Genomic DNA, 20,063 nt, shown 5'->3' on the forward strand with positions numbered 1-20,063 from the left:
GATTAAAATATAGATGCTGACAGGTAGCTTATGATTTATTCTTGAAATATTTCCAAAATGTTGATTTTGATGTTAATTTTCTTTAAAACATTTGTGTCATATCAGACACTTGAAGAGAGGAAGTGTTTAGTAAAAAAAAAAAAAAAAAAAAGTGTCACTTGTCTGAAGCAGCTACTGTATATGGAATGTTGAGTCTCTTTGTGAAAATCATATGGTACATCTGCATCTGATGTTAAGAAATGATGTGTAGGTGTTATAACACCAAAGTCAAGAGTTCGGATTTCTTACTGTCCAGCCACCAAAAAACAAAACAAAACGAAGAAATGATGTGTACTCAATCTTTAAGTTTTGGTAGTGTCATTATTAGGGTGAAGTGTCACAGAGAAATCTTTGAGGGAGGCTGTTGACGCAGGTAGGGCTTCATATGATGGATACCCTAGAGGGATCTCTGTATTTCAGGAGCTGGTCCTTAGCTTTGCAGGTCCAGAAACTTGACTTTTATCTTTCAGTATATCAGAGATGATGGTCTCCAAAGGACTGACTCATACTAACCTGCTTCATGAGAGACTAACATGTAAATCAGAAAGCCAGTTCTTTAATACACAGTGAGAAGTGGACTCATTACTTAATAGGTATGGTCACACACTGGTGGTCAGTATGTCTTCTTCCTGTAGACAAGCCTACATGGGAAATCAAATTTCAGTCTGTGAGTTTGAAATTAAAGTAAGAGGGATTAGTTAGATGAAAACAATGGTTAAGAGCTATAATAGCCTGATAGGCTCAAATCACTAAAGGAATATATCTGCCAAGTGGACTAGAAAACTTATTCTCTCCTCTGGATGGTGCCCTAGGCCAGTGGTCAGCAAACTTTCTGTAAAGGACAATATAGTAAATATTTTAGGCTTTGTAGGCCTTATGGTTTCTGTTGCAACCACTCAGCTCTATCATTGTAACATAAAAGCAGGCATAGACAATACGTAAATATTCCAACGAAATTTTATTTATAAGCACAGGTGGCTGGCCTGTGGGTTGTAGTGTGCTGACCCTTGCTGTAGACCCACTAATAAACTCATATTCTCTGGACTTCCTGGGCTAGGCTCCATTCCCACCTGATAAATACATTATTTCTTTACACAGGATACAAGGTAATTAATTGTTGTTTGTAGGCTTTATACATCGACTGTAATTACAAATGAATGAAGCAGTAAGTAATACTTGAACATGATATCAAAGTTTATGCTGTGATGTCTTACCCTTAAAATATAAAGTATAAAAAAATTTTTTAAATGTGAAGTAAAATGGATACAGCATACATGCATATATGTATAGGAGGGGACTTCAAAAAGTTCATGGAAAGATTCGGCAACATATATCACAGAAAGGACTTATATTTCTTATATATAAAGAACTATTGAATTGATGAATGAAGAACCAAAACCCAATAGAAAAACGGGGAAAAGACTTTATATCACTCTTTGTGTGTGTGTGCGTGCGTGCGTGCGTGCATGTATGTGTGTGTGTGTGTGAGAGAGAGAGAGAGAGTTGCTTAAACATGTGAAGAGATGGTCAGCCTCACTCTAATATAGAGAAATGCAAAGTTAAACAAACTGAGATACCACTTTTTACCTATCAGATTGGTGAAAATGAAAAAATATGACAACACATCTGTTTAGCAAGGCTATGAAGACACACCTATTTTCATACATCACTGGTGGGAATGTAAACCAGCATAACCTTTCTGAAGAAGAATTTGGCAGTACTTAAAACTACATATGCCTTGACCTATTGATCCAGCACTCTGGTTTCTAAGAATCTATCCTGGGCTGGCCTGTGTGGCTCACTTGGGGCAGAGTTGTGCTGATAACACCAAGGCCACGGGTTCAGATCCCTATGTAGGGATGGCCAGTTAGCTCACTTGGGAGAGCGTGGTGCTCACAACACCAAATCAAGGGTTAAGATCCACTTACTGGTCATCTTTAAAAAAAAAAAAAAATGAATCTATCCTGAAGACGCACTTTTCAATGGTATGAAAATAACTTTGTAGCAGTTTGTAATTGCAAAATATTGGAAACGACTTAAATGTCCATTTATTGGAGAGAGATTGAATAAACTATAATGTATGGTATATCCATACAGGGAGTACTATAAAGAATGAGGAGGATCTCCATGTATTGATATGGATTTCCAGGTGTGTCAGGGACCCGCAAGACCGCTTCAAAGTTTTGTAATTCACTAGAACTCACAGCACTCAGCATTTTGTTGTACTCACAGTTAACATTTGTTATAGTGAAAGGATATAGAGAAAATCAGCTAAGGGAAAAGGGGCATAGAGCAAAGTCAAGAGGAAACAAGGTGCAAGCTTCTAAGAGTCCTCTTCTGGTGGGGTCACACAAACTTAGCCTATTCCAGGAACAAATTGTGATGACACATGTGAAGTGTGGTCTACAATGGAAGCTTGTTAGAAATTAGGCGCCCAGGGTTTTTACTGGGGTCTGGTCACGTGGGCTTCCTCTGCCTGGCACATACTAAAATTCTAGACTCACAGAGGAAAGCAAATGGTCAGCATAAACCACATTGTTTTTTAGGCACAGTGAACCACTGCTATCATTTAGGGAATGGTGGAAACTCTCCTGAAATTTAATTCGCAGACTCTAGCCAAGGCCAAATTTATAAGCAGGCCTTTCTGAGGATAGCAGTCAAGCCTGGTATGTTGACCTTTTTCTGCAAACTAGGTTATACCATTACTGAAAAAAGTAGAATGCAAATGAATATCTATAGTGTCCTACCTTTCATGCAAGAAAAAAGGGGAAATAAGCATGTATACAAGTGTCCCCTCATTTGTATAAAACCCACACAAATGTACACACAGTAAGGATAAACTAGACTCTACAGAGTTTGATTACTTTGGAGCAGGGTGGAAAGAATGGGGGAAATGGGGAATGGGAATGAGATAGAAGGGATGGGAGAAAGTGATGCTTCTGTAAATGCATCTTTTTGTATAGTTCTGACTTGATACTTGAATAACTTATTAGGTATTAGATACTTGAATAACTTAAATAACTAATTAGACAACTAGGATGTAAAGGGGGGGATCCCAAAGTTAAATACAAACTGTAACAAATGAATCTAACTATTACAAATAACAAAATTACATGGGAGGTGGGTAGTCCAAGTAACTTGAGGAAACAGTATTTTGACTATATACTCTTAAAACTAATGCCAAAGAAGAACAAAAAAATTTAGTGAATTTGTTTTTCACAGGGGCAATTGACTTAGCAATTCCTTTTTTTTTTTTTTGCACCTGGCCAGTACAGGGATCCGAACCCTTGACCTTGGTGTTATAACCCCATGCTCTAACCAACTGACCTAACCAGCCAGCTCCTTAGCAATTCTTAAGCAAAGTAGTTATGTGTATTCTAGGTTTGAGCAAATAAGTAAATATATTGTGGATAATGAGAGCCAGCTTTCTCTCTCTTAGAGAAGGAAATTATAAGGACAGAGAGGGGAGGCTACGGTGAACTGTGTGGTGTCAAATTAAATTAGTTACCAGTATGAGCTTAGAGTTATTAATATATACAGATAGATATAGAAATATGTTAATGTGGGTGTGTGAGATGGGGTCTAGAAGCAGTGACAGACACCTCATAGCAGTGAGCACATCTAGTACCCCGGTCTTGGTTTCTACTCATCTTCCAATAAAAGGAGCCTAGACTCCTTGGAGAAATGGCTGTTCCAGGGCAAGAGAGGAAAAAACAAGGTGGGTCTGGAATGATTTGTGGTGAAATGCTCAGAAAATTATGGGGACATATCAAAAGTACACAGGGGCCAACTTGCAGGGACTCCCAATGGCCAAATCTGGGTTGAGTTGAGCTTAAAATAAGTCATACTGATGAATTATAACCTGTAAAATAAACAAATATCCATGAGTCCATACTGATATAAAACAAATATATATTGAGGAAAGAGAGGTCTTATAAAATCCCAATTAATAAATATATAGGGAGTGATGTAAATAGAAAATCACCATTTGGCAACCATCACAGTAATAATCTCAAGCAAGAACCATCAATGGATGTTCAAACTAGTGGCTAAAAGTTTGAATGAGAAACAGAAATATTTGCATAATCTCAAAGTATCTCCCCAGAAGATATCTATTAATTTCAAGGGAGGAAATAGTAACTTTACCGTGGAGAAACCTGGCAGACCCTGGCTGAACCAAATGATTAAGTTTGCCTCTCCAGGAATGAGACATCCCAACACCATGTGCCTCCTGATAGAACATGTTGAGAGGAACCAGCATCACTTCTTTGGTATTTTGCCCCCAAAATACATATCTAGAATCTAATCACAAGGAAACATCAGACAAAGCCAAACTGAGGAACATTCTCTCAAAAAATGTCAAGGTCATGAAAAATTAATACCTAAAGAACTCTCATACCAGTTTTAAGGAGCCAGGATTGGATCCTGTTCCAGAAAAAGGATGTTATTGGGCCCTTGATGAGATTTGAATAAGGTCTGTAGTTGATATTATATTAGTATTAATTTACTGGTATTGATAATTGTGCTGTGGTTGTGTAAGATGTTAAAAGGGGAAGCCTGGATGAAGGCTATACGGGGAATTTTTTAAAGAATATTTGCAAAATTTTTGTATATCTGAAATCACTTCTAAATTAGGTGTTTAAAGACATCTAAAATTAAAAAATATAATAATAATAATAATAATAAAAACTCTTCTTGGTAGAGGCAGACAGAATTTAACTCAATATCAGAGGTAGTTTTTAACAGGTAGGCCAGTCTAGAAATGGAGCAGGTTGCTGGGAGAAGTCATGTTTATGAAGAGGCCAAGTGACTATATTTCAGGAATGTAGCAAAGGGGATTTTAGTTCGGATAACCAACTTCAGAGGACTTCTTTTCTGTCCAAAGATTCTGTGATTTTTCAGATAATCTTTGATCTATCTTTAGCATCATTCCACAGAGTTCTTTTCCTTCAAGTATTCCTTTTGTGGGCAACTGGTTCAGTTTGGGTGAAGAGTCCTTATAGATTATTCCTTACTCCACCTTCCTCCATCTCTCTAGACTTAAAATCAAAGTAGAAAAGGTAGCAGTTTCAAGGGAGCATGGGTTCAGTAATAAGAGTTTCTTTCTGATTATAAAAGACAGCCACGTAGGCTTCAAGTTATCTGTTGCATGAACTGAAGTATTTTGTTAAAATTTAGTCTGCTTGGTGGGTTTCCCAGTTCATGGTGAAAAGCACCAGTATTTAAAAGTAGAGATTTATACTTTTCTATATCTTGGGCTGTAATGAAACCTAAACTGGTTTTGTTAAATATACATTTTATTTACTTACTTAATCTTAAGGTTATGGGTTTTGTTGTTAGAAGAAAAACAACAAAATACATGATTACTTTATGAAGCAACTTTTAAATGTTGGTCTTAACTTTTTTTTCCTGCTTTTTTTATTGTGATAAAATACACATAACAAAACTCACCGTTTTAACCATTTTTAAGCATACAGTTCAGTGGTATTAAGTACATTCACATTGCTGTGTAACCATCACCACCGTCCATCTCCATAACTTTTTTCATCATCCCAAACTGAAACTCTGTTCCCATTAAATAGTATCTCCCCATATCCACCTCTCCACTCTCTTGGCAGCCACCATTCTACTTTCTGCCTCTGTGATTTCACCTACTCTAAGTATCCTCAATAAGTGGAATCATAACGGTATTTATCCTTTTGTGATTGGTCTTAACATTTTTTGAAGATCTGCTTAAAAAGTTAAAATAAGTATTCCAATCATGAAATAAATAAATATTTCAATCATGAAAAGGTAAACTAGCAAAAAATAATTCTTTCCTGCCTTATGATTATGTCAAAGATGTAAAAAACTTGTAACTAATAATTTTGTGCTTTGATCAGGAACACTGTATTTTGGGAAAGGGGAGAAGAAAGGCAAAAAAGGAGAGAGAAGTATCGAAGAACAGGCACAGTGGAAGGGACAGCTGCAAGAGCCAAACTAAATTGTGAAAGAATGTATTCACGGGCTGACCCTGTGGCTCACTCGGGAGAGTGCGGTGCTGGGAGCACAGCGGCGCTGCGAGTGCCGAGGCCGCGGGTTCGGATCCTATATAGAGATGGCTGGTGCACTCACTGGCTGAGCGCGGTGCGGGCAACACCACACCAAGGGTTGCGATCCCCTTACTGGTCACAAAAAAAAAAAAAAAAAAGAATGTATTCACTTCTGAACTCCACTCTTGCAGGAGAAAGGTTGAAAACTATAGTGCATGCAAAGGTTACCACCCAGAATGTGGAAAAGATTGGTCTTATTTAAGAACTGTGCACCAAAGATATAAAAAGATGTCTGGGTGATATCTCACATGGATGATTTAGTATTGAAAACTGTACCATGCTTGGGTTTTTTTGCTTGTTGTTTGGTGCTTGGATATTAGCTTGTAGAGTGCTAAACATATATTTTGCTTTCTTTTTTTCCATAATGGTAGATGCGTAGGTTGAATGTGTTGCAAAATCTTTGTTTCTAGAATATAATGCTTCACTTGTGCTCAACACAGACACAGAAATAATTCTGAACTATCTTTTAGCTGTAACATATGAAGGACCAGTATACATTTTTTGACAGATATTTGAAGACATATGGAGAGGGGACATCAGATAAGGAAGCACAATGAGTGTTAATCATTTGAAGCATGTTATGCTATTGGAGAAACTTCTTTTTTAATGGCGTGTTCGTAACAGGCACAATTTTATGTCATTTATGTGAATTTACTTCAATGAAAGGTTGTTGCACTACATGCCCATTAAGCTTACTACTTCTAACCCTGAGAGTCTTTGATCCTATGGGAAATTTGCAACAGTGTGAAGGAGTTTGCTGTTTGTTTAAAAGGAAATTTTCAAAGGAAAGAATTCAATTTTTCAGTGATTTGTACTCATTTATTTGACGGGGAGGTCAGCTGGCCAGTATGGGGATCCGAACCTTTGAACTTGATGTTACAGCACCACACTCTAACCAATTGAGCTAAGAGGCCAGCTCAATTTTCAGTGATTTAAAGGTGAAAAATCTGAACTTCATTGGTTTAGTAGTAAAATTGGTGGCCATAAGCTGTTCTGTGCATCTGCCAGGGCACTGATGTCCCCACATTGATGGTTTGCCCATGATTCTCATCTCATGTTGTTAAAAATATGTGACAGGGAATACCCAAAGCACATTGCTGAATTTTAGATTAGAGAATTGCTGAAATGATTAAGAGAGAGTTCTTAGATAATTCATTGTGGGGGGATGTTTTAAATATTTACCCATCTAACATAATTGGTGCCTTATTTAAAGTCACCAGTTTCTCTGAATTGACACGTGGAAGAAAATTTCTTCTTAAGCTGTGCAAAGATGATTTAAAGTTACTGTTTTACAGTTGTTCCTTTCTAGATATGCAGGTATAAGGAACTGAGAGATTTTGTCTATAGATACAAAAGTTTCTTTCATTTTCACAGTCTTCTTAACTATGAAAGTAATCACAGCTGTTTCTACACATCAGGAAGTATCTCATTTGCTCCACATTTGGGCCTTGTAATTGCATGATTCAGTATATAGGCAATCCCATCTGTAGATGGGGCCATCGCTGTACTTCCCTTACTGATCCATCTCTGCCTTCAGCTTGGGAGCTCAAGTTTGGAGGAACTTAGTAGGGTCTGGTTACAAGCAGGGCTCAAGGCTCAGAGATACCTCAGGCCCTGAGGAGCTTTAAACTATCCTGATTATAAAAGCTGAAGAACTCCATATATATTCATCTGCCTCCAGGTATGTATGTTTTTTTCTTGCTATAAACTAGTCTCGTAGGAATGAATCAAAGAATTATATTGTTTCCAGGACAGACAGCCAACATTTAATGGGAAACAAGACCACAGATAAATAGTAAGTAAAAGAATGGTTTTCAAGACCCTACGAAAATCTGCCAAAACTTTGGAGAAGTGTGGTAAATTGATTTTGATTCCAAAACAGTGGACAGGTAGATGACATGTTGGGTGCACAAGGCAGAGACTTTGCTGTCAGTTTGAAAAACAAATTGCATTATTACATGGCATTTCTTATGTTGTATAGTTTATTGAAAACCATAAACTATAGCAATTATCTCACTTGATGGTGTTTTTTTTGGTGTTTTTTTGTTTTGTTTTGTTTGTGGCTGGCTGGTATCACTTGATGTTGAAATGGATCATGTGAACATATTCTGAAGGTTGATTCATTCAAGACAGATTGTGCAAGAAATGTTAGTACATTGACATCAGATGTCAAGATTTAACTAAACCTATATGGTAGGAAGAAATGTTTAGGACTTTTACCTCTAGGAATCCTGCAAATTAGAGTATCTAACTGATAAAAATACTGTAGGAAAAGACAATTGTATATGATAAATTTCTGCAAGTGTTTATTACATGACTGACTGACTTTGAGTGGTTGGGGGGGGAGGGTTATAAAAGATTATCATGCTACATATCCATTATATGCAATTGGGCTGTTTTGTTCCACTCTTCCGCACTCAGGGACCCAGACTGGGAGTGTTCCCACCTGATTTGGAGGTCACCCACCACTTTGGTCGGGTGTTCCCCTCTCATCTGACCCCAACCTCACACTCAGTTTCCTTTCCAATCCATTCAATTCCTGATCTTATTTGAGAACTCCAACCTTGTATGGTCTCCAGCCTTCTTGTGAGGGATAACTTGTTTTTCTTAACTCAGAACATTTTAAGAGAAGTCAGCAAGGCAGGGAAAGAGTGGAATGACTCACTCCTAGCTGCTTTTTCTCCTTGACTAACCAAGGAGAAGGGGACATGGCTGAAGCTTTGGGCTTGGCACTCCATCAGGGTATTTTGGGGACTCCAGCTGGGGATACCGCCTTAGAGCAATAGGTGGGGCAGAACTAAAATCCCAGCAACCCCTCTAGGGGCCAGAGCCAGTAAGGGTTAATTGCACGAGCTTGCCAGAGACCTTTGGAATCTGAAGGGATCATTATGTTACTAACCTGAGCTCAGCTTTCACTTTACAGGCTCTTGTAGCCTCAGAAAAGCTTGTGGTAATCGTTCTAGACAACATACCAGAACCTGTTGGTGACAGTCCTATTCACTTTTTTTGCCGAAAGGGATAACAGGTGTCTATGGTCTCATGAAGGATAGAAACTTCTGCTCATGGTGCACCCTGTCCTGACAAGGTGTCTAGTAGGTGTTTTTAGTGGCTTCCATTTTTTTCTTACGACCATCTGTAAGGTTGGTTTCAGCACCATGTTGCTAGTATATAAGAATCTTGGTGTTGGAACAGAGCTCTGTCTGGCTCCTCATCCCCTCGTCTTTTGCTCCTGCACTCTGCCTTTCCCTAAAGTATTTTTTTTTTTCTATAAAGCATTAACCTGGAAGTATTTTAAATAATATCTATTCTTACACCTCAAACATTTGGCCTAGGGGCTGGCCTGTGGCCCACTTGGGAGAGTGTGGTGCTGATGACACCAGGGCCGTGGGTTCGGATCCCATGTAGGGATGGCCGGTTTGCTCACTGGGTGAGCATGGTGCTGACAACACCAAGTCAGGGATGGCCGGTTTGCTCACTGGGTGAGCATGGTGCTGACAACACCAAGTCAGGGATGGCCGGTTTGCTCACTGGGTGAGCATGGTGCTGACAACACCAAGTCAAGGGTTAAGATCCCCTTACCGGTCATCTTTAAGAAAAAAAAAAAAATTGGCCTAAGAACTGGAAAAGTGTAGAATAGTATCATTTTGGAGAAAGGAGCAAATGTAACTACAAATGTTTTCTCAACCTTTTATTTTGAAATAACTTGAGACAGAAAAGTTGATATAAAGAATTCCTATGTAACCTGTCATGCAGATTCCACACATTGATATTTTACCACATTTGCTTTTTTTTTTTTTCCCTGAATAATTTGAGAGTATGGTTGCAGACATCATGTCTAAATACTTCGATGTGTATTTCCTAGCAAACTAGGACATTCTGTTACATGACCACAGTACATTAATCAGAATCAAGAAATTAACACTGATCTAAGTACTAATCCACAGACGATATTTAAATTTGGCCAGTGGTCCCACAACTTTCTTTTGTAGCAAAAGAAAAAGTATTTTGTTGTACTTTTCTGGCTCAAAATGTGAATCACTTGTGATATTAATTTGTCATATCTCTTAGCATCTTTAATCTAGAACAGTTCCTTAGCCCATGACCTTGATACTCATGGAGAGTACAGGCAATTTATTTTGTAAAATTTCCCTCAATTTGGGTTTGTCTAATGTTTCCTCATGATTAAATTCTGGTATGCATTTTGGGAGTGGAAATATCACAGAAGTGATGTTGGTTCTTTTCAGTATGTTCTATCAGGAGGTGCATGGTGTTGGAGTGCCTCATACCTGAAGAGGAGAACCTTGAGCACTTGGCTTGGGTGGGATCTGTCAGGTTTCTCCACCATGAAGTTACTGTTTTCCCCTTTGTAATTAATAGGTATCTTCTGGGGAGATACTTTGAGACTACGTAAATATTTCTATTTCTCATTCAAACTTTTAGCTGCTAGTTTTAATATCCATTGATTCTTGCCTGAGATAATTATTACTGTGATGGTTGCCAAATGGTGATTTTCTAATTCCATCATTCCTTCTGTGGTAAGTAAGAGCTTTCTCTTCTCTTCTCCCATTTACAAATAAGTTCAGTCTGACTTCATGCTAGAATTCATACATTTTTTGCCAAATATTGTAGTGGTACATGTAAGTTATCTGGGAGATAATTGTTTTTACGTTCAAGCTCTGTAAAGTAATCCTCACAAAAGTTTTAATAGGAAATGAAAGAATAGTCCTGTTTCATGTATGACATTTCATTCTAGTTCTTATCTCTCAGTTCCAGTGATAATGTTTTATTTTTCTCTGTGTCCATCTGTATTTGCCATTGCTTATATCTTCATTACTCCCTCCTGGGTTCTGTTTCTACCATAGAAATTTGCTTAGAGCCCAAATGGCTTTTGCTTTTTTAATTTTTTAAGTGCTTATAAGAAGAAGGAAAAAAATTATCTAAAGCTTTAGATAAGCACTATGTCAGAATCTTGTACTTACTAATTAAGTCAATGTGAAAAAAACTTTTTAAGCCTTAGGACAGGGGAATAGAGGTAACCCAGAAGGAGAGTTTAGTATAAGCAGCCATCTTTGATTGGTCAGAGTCTGCAGCTAGTAAACCTGACAGAACCCTTACCTAAAGGGGCACCCAGGCAGTAGCCATGATGTGCACATTATGCCACTGCCCCTTCCCATTTTTCTGAATTTCTTCTGTAGGAGGAAACTGGTTATCATTGATTGTGTGCTCTCTTCTGCCCTTCTCCCCTCATCTAAAGGGGGATGAAAAAAATAAATAAACCTTCTAAGAAGTTTGGAAGGAAAATGAATTTATGGTGTCTAGAATGGTTAAGGACTGACATGTACCTGATTTTCTGATATTTTCCTTTCAAGTGAAATTAAAATTATATTGCAGCAATTTGTTTCTTGATTCAGAAGGCATTTATAGGGTTTTCTTTGTTTGTCAGTCTGCAGATTGACATTTTAAACCTCTATTGTTGTCCAGACCTTGAAACACTTGGCTTTTCAGCTCAAATTCTGGAGTAGTAGTTTATCTTGATTATATTTACTTAAATTTGAGGTTTTCTTCAGATCCTAATCCTTGTGACTGCTAGCAAATTTCCTGGAGTCATAAAGAAATCTCTCAAAGAATAATTAATATTCACAAGATCAGGTATCTCTGAATCGTCCTTGACCACTGGATTTTCTTACTGTAGGAGGATCTCCTGACATACTCCAGCCAAGAACTTTTATGCGTGGACCTTCCCGAAGATTTTCTACGGAACAAAGGTATTTATTTCTCTCAAATCTTTTTATTTTTCCACTTACTACACACACTGTTTTAGTTCACAGTTTCCATTTTGCATTGAGAATATAAGGGTTATAGGTCCCTGCCTTGCAAGATGGACTTAACTATAGAAATTTCATGATACTGTCCATGAATGTACTTGAACAAACACAGTGTTATCAAGCAGTTCTTTATTTTTGACAATAATTTGCGTCCCACTTACTTTTTCTATAATGAGTCCCTCCCTATTGCTAGTATGTTGAACCCTTATTGCTGATGTGAAATCTTTTATTTGATTTTATATAATTAAATATATTTACCAGTTTGGAATGGTTAACTGGAACAGGGAAGGAACCCATCCAGGGTACTTCAGCATGTGGCAGTGCATCCTGTTCTTGTGCTCTGGGTATAGGTATGAGAGAAAAATGTTAACCCTAGGTCACCTTCAGAGTTTTCAAGGCAGGTTTATATCCATTACCTCATTTTGCCCCTCAAAACAATAGTTGTGTATAGGCATCTGTGATAATGTTTTAGAATGATTGATTGAGGAGGCAGTTGAGGCCCAAAAGGGAGTAGCTGAGCCAAGATTCTCTACCTTCCCCTACCCCCCAGGCTAAAAAGAATCTTAGGTAACTTTAGAGAGGACTACATGTATATTTATAATACAATTAAGTTTAATAATAAAGACTAATCAGAACCTTAAAAAAGGGAGATAGAGTAAATACATTAAATTTTAGAGAAAATTTTGTTATTGTGATATAATATCAGATTTGACTGTCCACTTCTTGGCAGCCTGGACAGAAAAGGAAGCACAAATCATTCTTACGAAAAAGGACATTTGTCCTAGTTTATCACCCTTCTTCCTGCTGCTGCAGATTTTCTCTGTAGCTCAAAGGCTTTACTGTCCAGTATAGATTAAAGGACATTGCTCTGAAGATGAGAAATGTTTTGAACATAAGTCTCACCATGTTCTTAGGAGCTTACTAGGGATGCAATTTAGTGGCTCCACCCCCACCTCACCCCTAAGATCTTTTCAGTGAGGCTCCAGTATTGCTATATGCAGTCTTTTGTCTAGTTTCACCTACATCTTAACACAAAATTTACTGTCTGTGCTTTGGACTACACTTTTCATTTAACTGCTCAACTGGCCTTTTAAACAGGAGAACCAGAGTTTTTTTCTGCTTGGAAATCTGCCTTTGCAGACTTAGCTGGCTGCTCTTTACTTTAAAAGCTTGTCCACATTAGACATAGATAAGATGAGCTCTTCTGAAAGGTATCCTCAGATAAACTACTCTCTGGCACTTTTCTTCCTATCCTAATACCATTCTTTAATAACTTAAATTGGTAAAATAAATTATTTGATTTTTTTTTTAACTTCCAAAGCCATGTGTAAGGTTCTTTTTGATATGGAGGAACTTGAAATCAGCACCTCAACTAGAGTTTTTAGCGGCAATCACCCAGCGCCTAACTGTGGTACATTCATTCAGTCTTCCAAGAACCTTCCAAGGTATTCCCTATGTTACACATGGGGAACCAAGCTCAGCTGTCCAAGGTCACAGCCAGTCTTAGCAAGGCAGAGAGGAAGGTTCTATGAAGGCAGGTCTGTGAAGGTATTGAGCCCTGGGAGTATGAGCTGTACGTGCCACCACCCTGGATTTGATTTAAACAGGTGCATGTGCTCTTCTGAAGTGTGGCCAGCATTTCAGCTCCCTTTGCCAAGGTCAAGATAAGGCATCTAATACCTTATTACTTACTGGGGAATTGAAAACTAAATGATGCTTCTTGGAAATCTAGTTGTACTCTGTCTCCAACGGCCCCAGCTGCCAAAGTTTTCACTCTGCCCCAGCTCGTAGCTCCTAGTTTGAGCATATGAAAAATTTCCTGATGAAAATCTAATACATCATTGCTACCTTTGTTTTCTAAGTGTTTGCACTGTTGAGCACTGTGCAAATTATTTCACATAGTTTTATTTATATTAAGTTTTGGTTATTCTCAGTGGGGAAACTTCAGTGTTTTGTAATTTATCAGTTTGCTGAGGAATGAATTTGGATCCCCTTGCACTGAATTGTTTAGTAAGTGATCCTAGACTCTACACTCTCCTACCAGTACATTATTTTTCCTTCTCTATGGAGACATCCTACTCACAGTACTAGCAAGTTACCATGGTATTCCAGAGTTTTGAGATTCTTTATGGTCATATGTTTGCTGTGGCTCAATTAGGTAAAATGAGAACAAGTTTAACCCTTTAAAAGGGCTCGGGCGTGTCTACCAAAAGGAGCCTTCAATTGGTAGTATGCTCTTTTGCCTATCGTTCTGAATTTCTTGATTGCGGTAGTACAGACCCATGAGAGACAGGTGTGAGGGAACAGTGATGGGAGTAATTGAGGGACCATTTCACAAGGGACACTGTCCTTTTGTCAGGCACTCTGACTGCTACCTCTCCCTTTTTGCTATTCTGAGCTTTAATGTGGCTATTTCACCATAATTTTCTGTTTAATATTTTATAAAATGATGTTATCAAGTATGTTTGCTTTATTTTGTTTTTTAGAGAGTTCCTGTAACCGAACTTATTTAGGATGGTTGTGTGTGAGAAAGGTGGAAAGGTACCAGGAACAATGCCAATATTAATTTCCACTAATATTGTGGTATTTAATTCTCACAGTAGTGATTTCCATTAAGGCTTATTTCGGAGAATCACCAGAAACTGGAAGAACATTAATGAAATACATTTTGAGAAGAAGTGAAAGCAGTTGAGGGAAAATCTTCCTTATCTCAAATAATTTTTGGAGCTAGGTAGTTTAGATAATTTTTTTTCTTTTTTTTTTTTTTTTTTTAAGTTGATGGGTAAGGGGATATTAACCCTTAGCTTGCTGTTGTCAGCACCACACTCAGCCATTGAGCTAACCGGCCATCCCTGTATAGGATCCAAACCCATGGCCTTGGTGTTATCAGCACTGCACTCTCCCGAGTGAGCCATGGGCCGGCCCTAGATATTTAGAATAAAGTTGAAACAGTCTTTTATAGGCCTCTCTTTCTGTTATGTGAATAAATTAAGCATTATAAGTAGATAGAATGAACCTATGTATTAAGTTCTTATGCCTTATATACATGTTGATTTTTGGAGTTTGTTGATTTATATATATATATATATATATATATAATTTGAAATTATATATAAATATAATTTGAAAACTTCTACAAATGTTTTTGTAGAAGTTTTGCTCCCTATGTATGTCATTATCCTCTTTTATTTTACATTTTGGGGAGTGAAAAGTTGAAAAATCAGCCAGTACCCCATCCACTTAATAGGCAACAAGGAAGAAGTCTAAACTTTTGGAACTAATTTTTTTTCTTTTATTAAGGAATAATTTACATACAATAAAATTCACCCTTTTGTGTTTGTATACAGTTTTGACAGACACACATAGTTGTGTAACTACCACCATTGTCAAGACACAGAACATTTCCATCACCTCAGCAATTTCTCTCCCTTTTTACTTAGTCGCTCTTGCCATCCCGTCGTTAGCAACTACTAATCTGTTCCCTTCTGTCACTGTAGTTTTGTCTTTTTCCAGAATGTCATATAAATGTAATCATACAGGAGAAGGCTTTGAGTCTGGCTTCTTTCATTTAGAATAGTGCATTTAAGATTCATTCATATTACTGTGTATATCAGTGGTTCATTCCTTCTTATGGCTGTGGAGTATCCCCTTGTCTAGTTGTACCACAGTTTCTTTATCCATTTCCCATTTAAGGAGAATTTGGGTTGTTTCCAGCTTTGGCAATTATGAATAAAGCTGCTGTAAAAGACTTGTATACCAGGATTTGTGTGAGCGTAAGTTGTCATTTCACCTGGGCAAATACCTAGGCTGGGTCATTTGGGAAGTGTGTATTTATTTTTATAAGAAACTACCAAACTGTTTTCCAGAGTGGTTGTGTGACTTTGCATTACTGCCGACAATATACAAGTTCCAGTTGAGAAGTTGAATACTTTTTCATTATGAATTACTTGTAATTTGGAAAGCCAGATTTTCAGTGGTCATTACAAGCTTAGGAGGTGACACAAGCTTATGGGAGTATCTGCAGCTATCCTCCTACCTCTAGGCAGCCTTGGTGAATCTCTGCAATTAAGCTTCCTTTTATAAGACATTAGAATATTGCTAACTTATTACACATCTTCCCAGGACAAGGGTGTGGGATAAACCAGAACTTTCGTCATATTTAGTTTCCACAGTCTAATCACTTAAATTTTTGATCTAGGAAAAGGTTTTGACAGAAATGCTGTTGAGTCCTTGTCAGCCTCTAGTGTGTCATCCCAAATTATGGTTATATGGAGACACCAAAAAAAAAAAAAAGTTCAAGTTTTCTGATGTTACTTATATTAAAATTGGAGCATAAACTCTTTTTTAAAAAGTTTTATTGATTTGCTTGATAGAGTGCCTTATTTAAAAATAATAGCTTTATTGAGATATAATTTACACACTATAAAGTTCACCCATTTAAAGGATACAATTAATGTGCTTTTTTTGTATGCTCACAGAGTTGTGCAGCCATCACCATAATTTAATTTTCATCACTCTTAAGAGAAACTCTGTACCCATTAGCAGTCATTCCCCATTCTCCCCATTGCCATGTTCTTCCAACCACTAACCTACTTCTGTCTGTGTAGATTTGCCTGTAATGGACATTTTATGTAAATGGAACTGTACAGTATGTGGTCTTTTATGACTGGCTTCTTTCACTTGGCATAAAGATTTTTTTAAAAATTTATTTTATTTATTGAATGAAAATCGATTATACATATTTTGGGGGTTGAACATTGAGATATGTTGATTAAATCAATATTACTAGCATGTATATTGTTACAAATCGTAATTATTCGGCATAAAGATTTTAAGGTTCATCCATGTTGTAGCATGTATCAGTACTTCATTCCTTTTTACAGTTCAATAATATTCCATTTTATTTATCAGTTGAGGAGTATTTGCGTTTCCCTTTTTGGCTATTATGAATAATGCTGTTGTCAACATTTATGTAAAAGTTTTTGTGGGCCCCTAAGTTTTCAGTTCTCTTGGATGGAATTGCTGGGTTATATGGTAACTATGTTTAGCATTTTGAGGAATTGCCAAACTGTTTTTCATCAGTTTATTAGAGCACAGCCTTATAACACTAAAGTAATGAGTTCAGATCCCTGTGCAGTCCAGCCACCACAAAGAAAAAAAAAAATTTTTTTTAACTGTTTTCCAAAGTAGCTCTACCATTTTGCATTCCCACCAGTAATGTAGGAAGGTTCTAGTTTCTCTGCATCCTCTCTAACACTTATTTTTTGTTTTCGTTGGTTTTTTTTAGTTCCAGCCTTCCAAATGAATGTAAGTGGTATCTCATTGTGGCTTTTGACTTATATTTCTCTAATAATTAAAGATGTTGCGTGTTTCCTTATGTTTTTATTGGCCATTTGTATATTTTTGGAAGGATTTAATTCCTTTGCCCTTTTAAAAAAAAAATTTAATTACAGGCATCTGAACCCTTAACCTTGGTGTTATCAACAGCACTGTAACCAACTCAGTTAACTGGCCAGCCCTGTCTTTTCACTTCTTAATGTCCTTTGAAGCACAAAAGTTTTTGATTTTGATGAAATCCAACTTATTGGGTTTGTTTATCACTTATTCTTTTGGTGTCTTAACTAAGAAATCATTACCTAGCCTGAGGTCACAAAGATTTACTCATGTTTTATTCTAAAAGTTTTATAGTTTTAGTTCTTACATTTAGGTCTGATCTGCTTTGAGTTAATTTTTGTGTATGGTGTAAGGTAGGGTACAAATTTTTTTTGTATTTGAATATACAACTGTCGTAGTACCATTTATTGAAAAGACTGTTCTTTCCCCCTTTAATCGTTTTGGTCCCTTTGTCAAAAATCAGTTGATTGAAAATAAATGATAGGGTTTGTTTCTGCACTCAATTTTTTTTTTTTTTTTTGTCCTTTTTGAGACCGGCCGCACCGCGCTCAGCCAGTGAGCGCTGTGAGCGCACCGGTCATCCCTATATAGGATCCGAACCCGAGGCGGGAGCACTGCTGCGCTCCCAGTGCCACACTCTCCCGAGTGCGCCACGGGCTCGGCCCTCTGCACTCAATTTTATTTCATTGATCTGTCTGTTCTATGATAGTACCACAATGTCTTGACACTGTAGCATTTTAGTAAGTTTTGAAATCCAGAAGTGTCAGTCTACCAACCTTGTTCTTCTTTTTCAAGATTGTTCTGGCTGTTACGTGTTCCTTGCATTTTCATATGAATTTTAGGATTCGTTTGTTAATTTCTGCAAATGTAAATACTTTTATCTTTTTTTTTTAAAGATGACCGGTAAGGGGATCTTAACCCTTGACTTGGTGTTGTCAGCACCACGCTCTCCCAAGTGAGCAAACTGGCCATCCCTATATGGGATCCGAACCCATGGCCTTGGTGTTATCAGCACCACACTCTCCCGAGTGAGCCACGGGCCGGCCCAATGTAAATACTTTTAAATGGTTATAAAGCTAGAAGTCCAGGATTTTCAGCTGAGGTTATGAAATTCTTGTACTTCTAAAATGGGCCCATACCTCACACAATACACGTTTCACCCTCCAGTATACCTAAGACTTCTAACAACTTCCCTAATCTTCTAATTCTTCATTCAGCCAACATTTATAATGTGCCTACCATGTGCCACGGTCAGTGTCAGGTACTGAGTCCCCAACAATCATCAAGATCCAGTTTCTGTCCTGATACAGCTGCAATATATTAAAAAATAATTGAGAAGCAGTATTATAGAGGTTTTGATAGAGATTTTGTGCAAGGGAGTGGGGCCCCAAAGGAGTAATAAGAGTGGCTAGCACTAACTGAGAGCATGGATGCTGTCTGGCACTTCAAAGAGCTTTACATGTATTAATTCATCTAATCTTTACAATAATCTTGTGCGGTATGTACAATATTTTTCCCCATATTACCTAAAACGACCAGGTCAGTGTTCCAAAGCCTTTAGAAAACTTTCTAATAAAAATAAAATGACTTCAAACTCTCTTTTAACATTCTCTGAAATTTCAAAATGTGATTAAAAATAAGTCAAAGGAATGGGTAGAGTATCATTTTGCTTTCCAGCTGTACACAACCTTTCTTCCCCCACAACCTGCTGCTACACCACCTGGGAGGTGGCTTCTCCACCTTCTCCTAAGACTCTTGACTGAGTAGGGAACTGGCATTCTTCCAGCAGCTAGGGGCTCTCAGGGAGAGTCTTGCCTTAAGTGCCTTGCACAGAGTAAACCCACAGTAAACGGTTTGGGGATGGATGAAGAGTTTTACAAGTTTCCTGATCAGATATAATAAGGGATACACCAAGGATAGTGCTGGAAGAGAGAAAAGGTCCAGAATATACCAGATGGTTTAATGAATGCTATAGTATCCACTAGAGAGATATAATAAGACCATTTGGAGTATTCATGCTTAGAAATTCATGAATAGGATAGCATTGTCTGCTGTGATATGGAAAGTAGGCTAGTTTCACAATGATAAATATTGTGTGAGGAATTAGGATTTCGAGGCTGCCTTTTGTCACATGTCAGATCACTGCAAACTTGTGGAATCTAGTATACATTTATCCATATTTGCTGAGTCCAAATGTTTTTAAATGCTATTCCTAGCCTAGTTGTTATCATTTTAACTATTCTCAGGTCCAGGAAAAAAAACAATCAAAGCAGAGTAAAGGAAAAGCACCTTTCCTTTATATGGCGGACACTGTATCAGGTGGTGTTTTACATTTATTATTTAATTTAATCTTCAGTATAGCACCAAGGTAAGTGTACTTCTCCCAGTTTTTACAAAGGAGGAAACTGAGACTCAGAGAGGTAAGTATCATCACAGAGCCAAGATTCAAGCCCAGCTGGCCTGGCTTCAGATTCACCACTCTTTTTCTTAGTAATTGCTGCTCTTACTCCCTCTTGAGAAATGGAGAGGGAAGCCCTAGAAACTCACTATTAATATCATTTGTTGATTTGACCTACCTGTATTCATTCAATAATTCTGCAAATATTTATTGAGAGCTGTTATGTACCAGGCATTATAGTGGACAATAGAGAAGAGAAGAGAACAAAACAAACAAGATCCTTACCCTCATGAGTTTATATTCTAGTGGTAATTA

General features: G+C 37.5%; 1 protein-coding gene across 1 annotated transcript in view; it reads left to right on the forward strand.

Moving 5' to 3' along the window:
• The window catches only part of PRR14L (proline rich 14-like), a 58,045-nt gene that overhangs the window by 8,182 nt on the left and 29,800 nt on the right, over positions 1–20,063 (forward strand). The window contains exon 4 of the mRNA XM_008566417.1: positions 11,824–11,896. Coding sequence (XP_008564639.1) covers positions 11,824–11,896 — 73 coding nt within the window. The remainder of the gene's footprint in view (positions 1–11,823; positions 11,897–20,063) is intronic.

This window comes from Galeopterus variegatus, unplaced genomic scaffold (genome assembly GCF_000696425.1).
Source record: "Galeopterus variegatus unplaced genomic scaffold, G_variegatus-3.0.2 Scaffold241, whole genome shotgun sequence".
Lineage (NCBI taxonomy): Eukaryota > Metazoa > Chordata > Mammalia > Dermoptera > Cynocephalidae > Galeopterus > Galeopterus variegatus.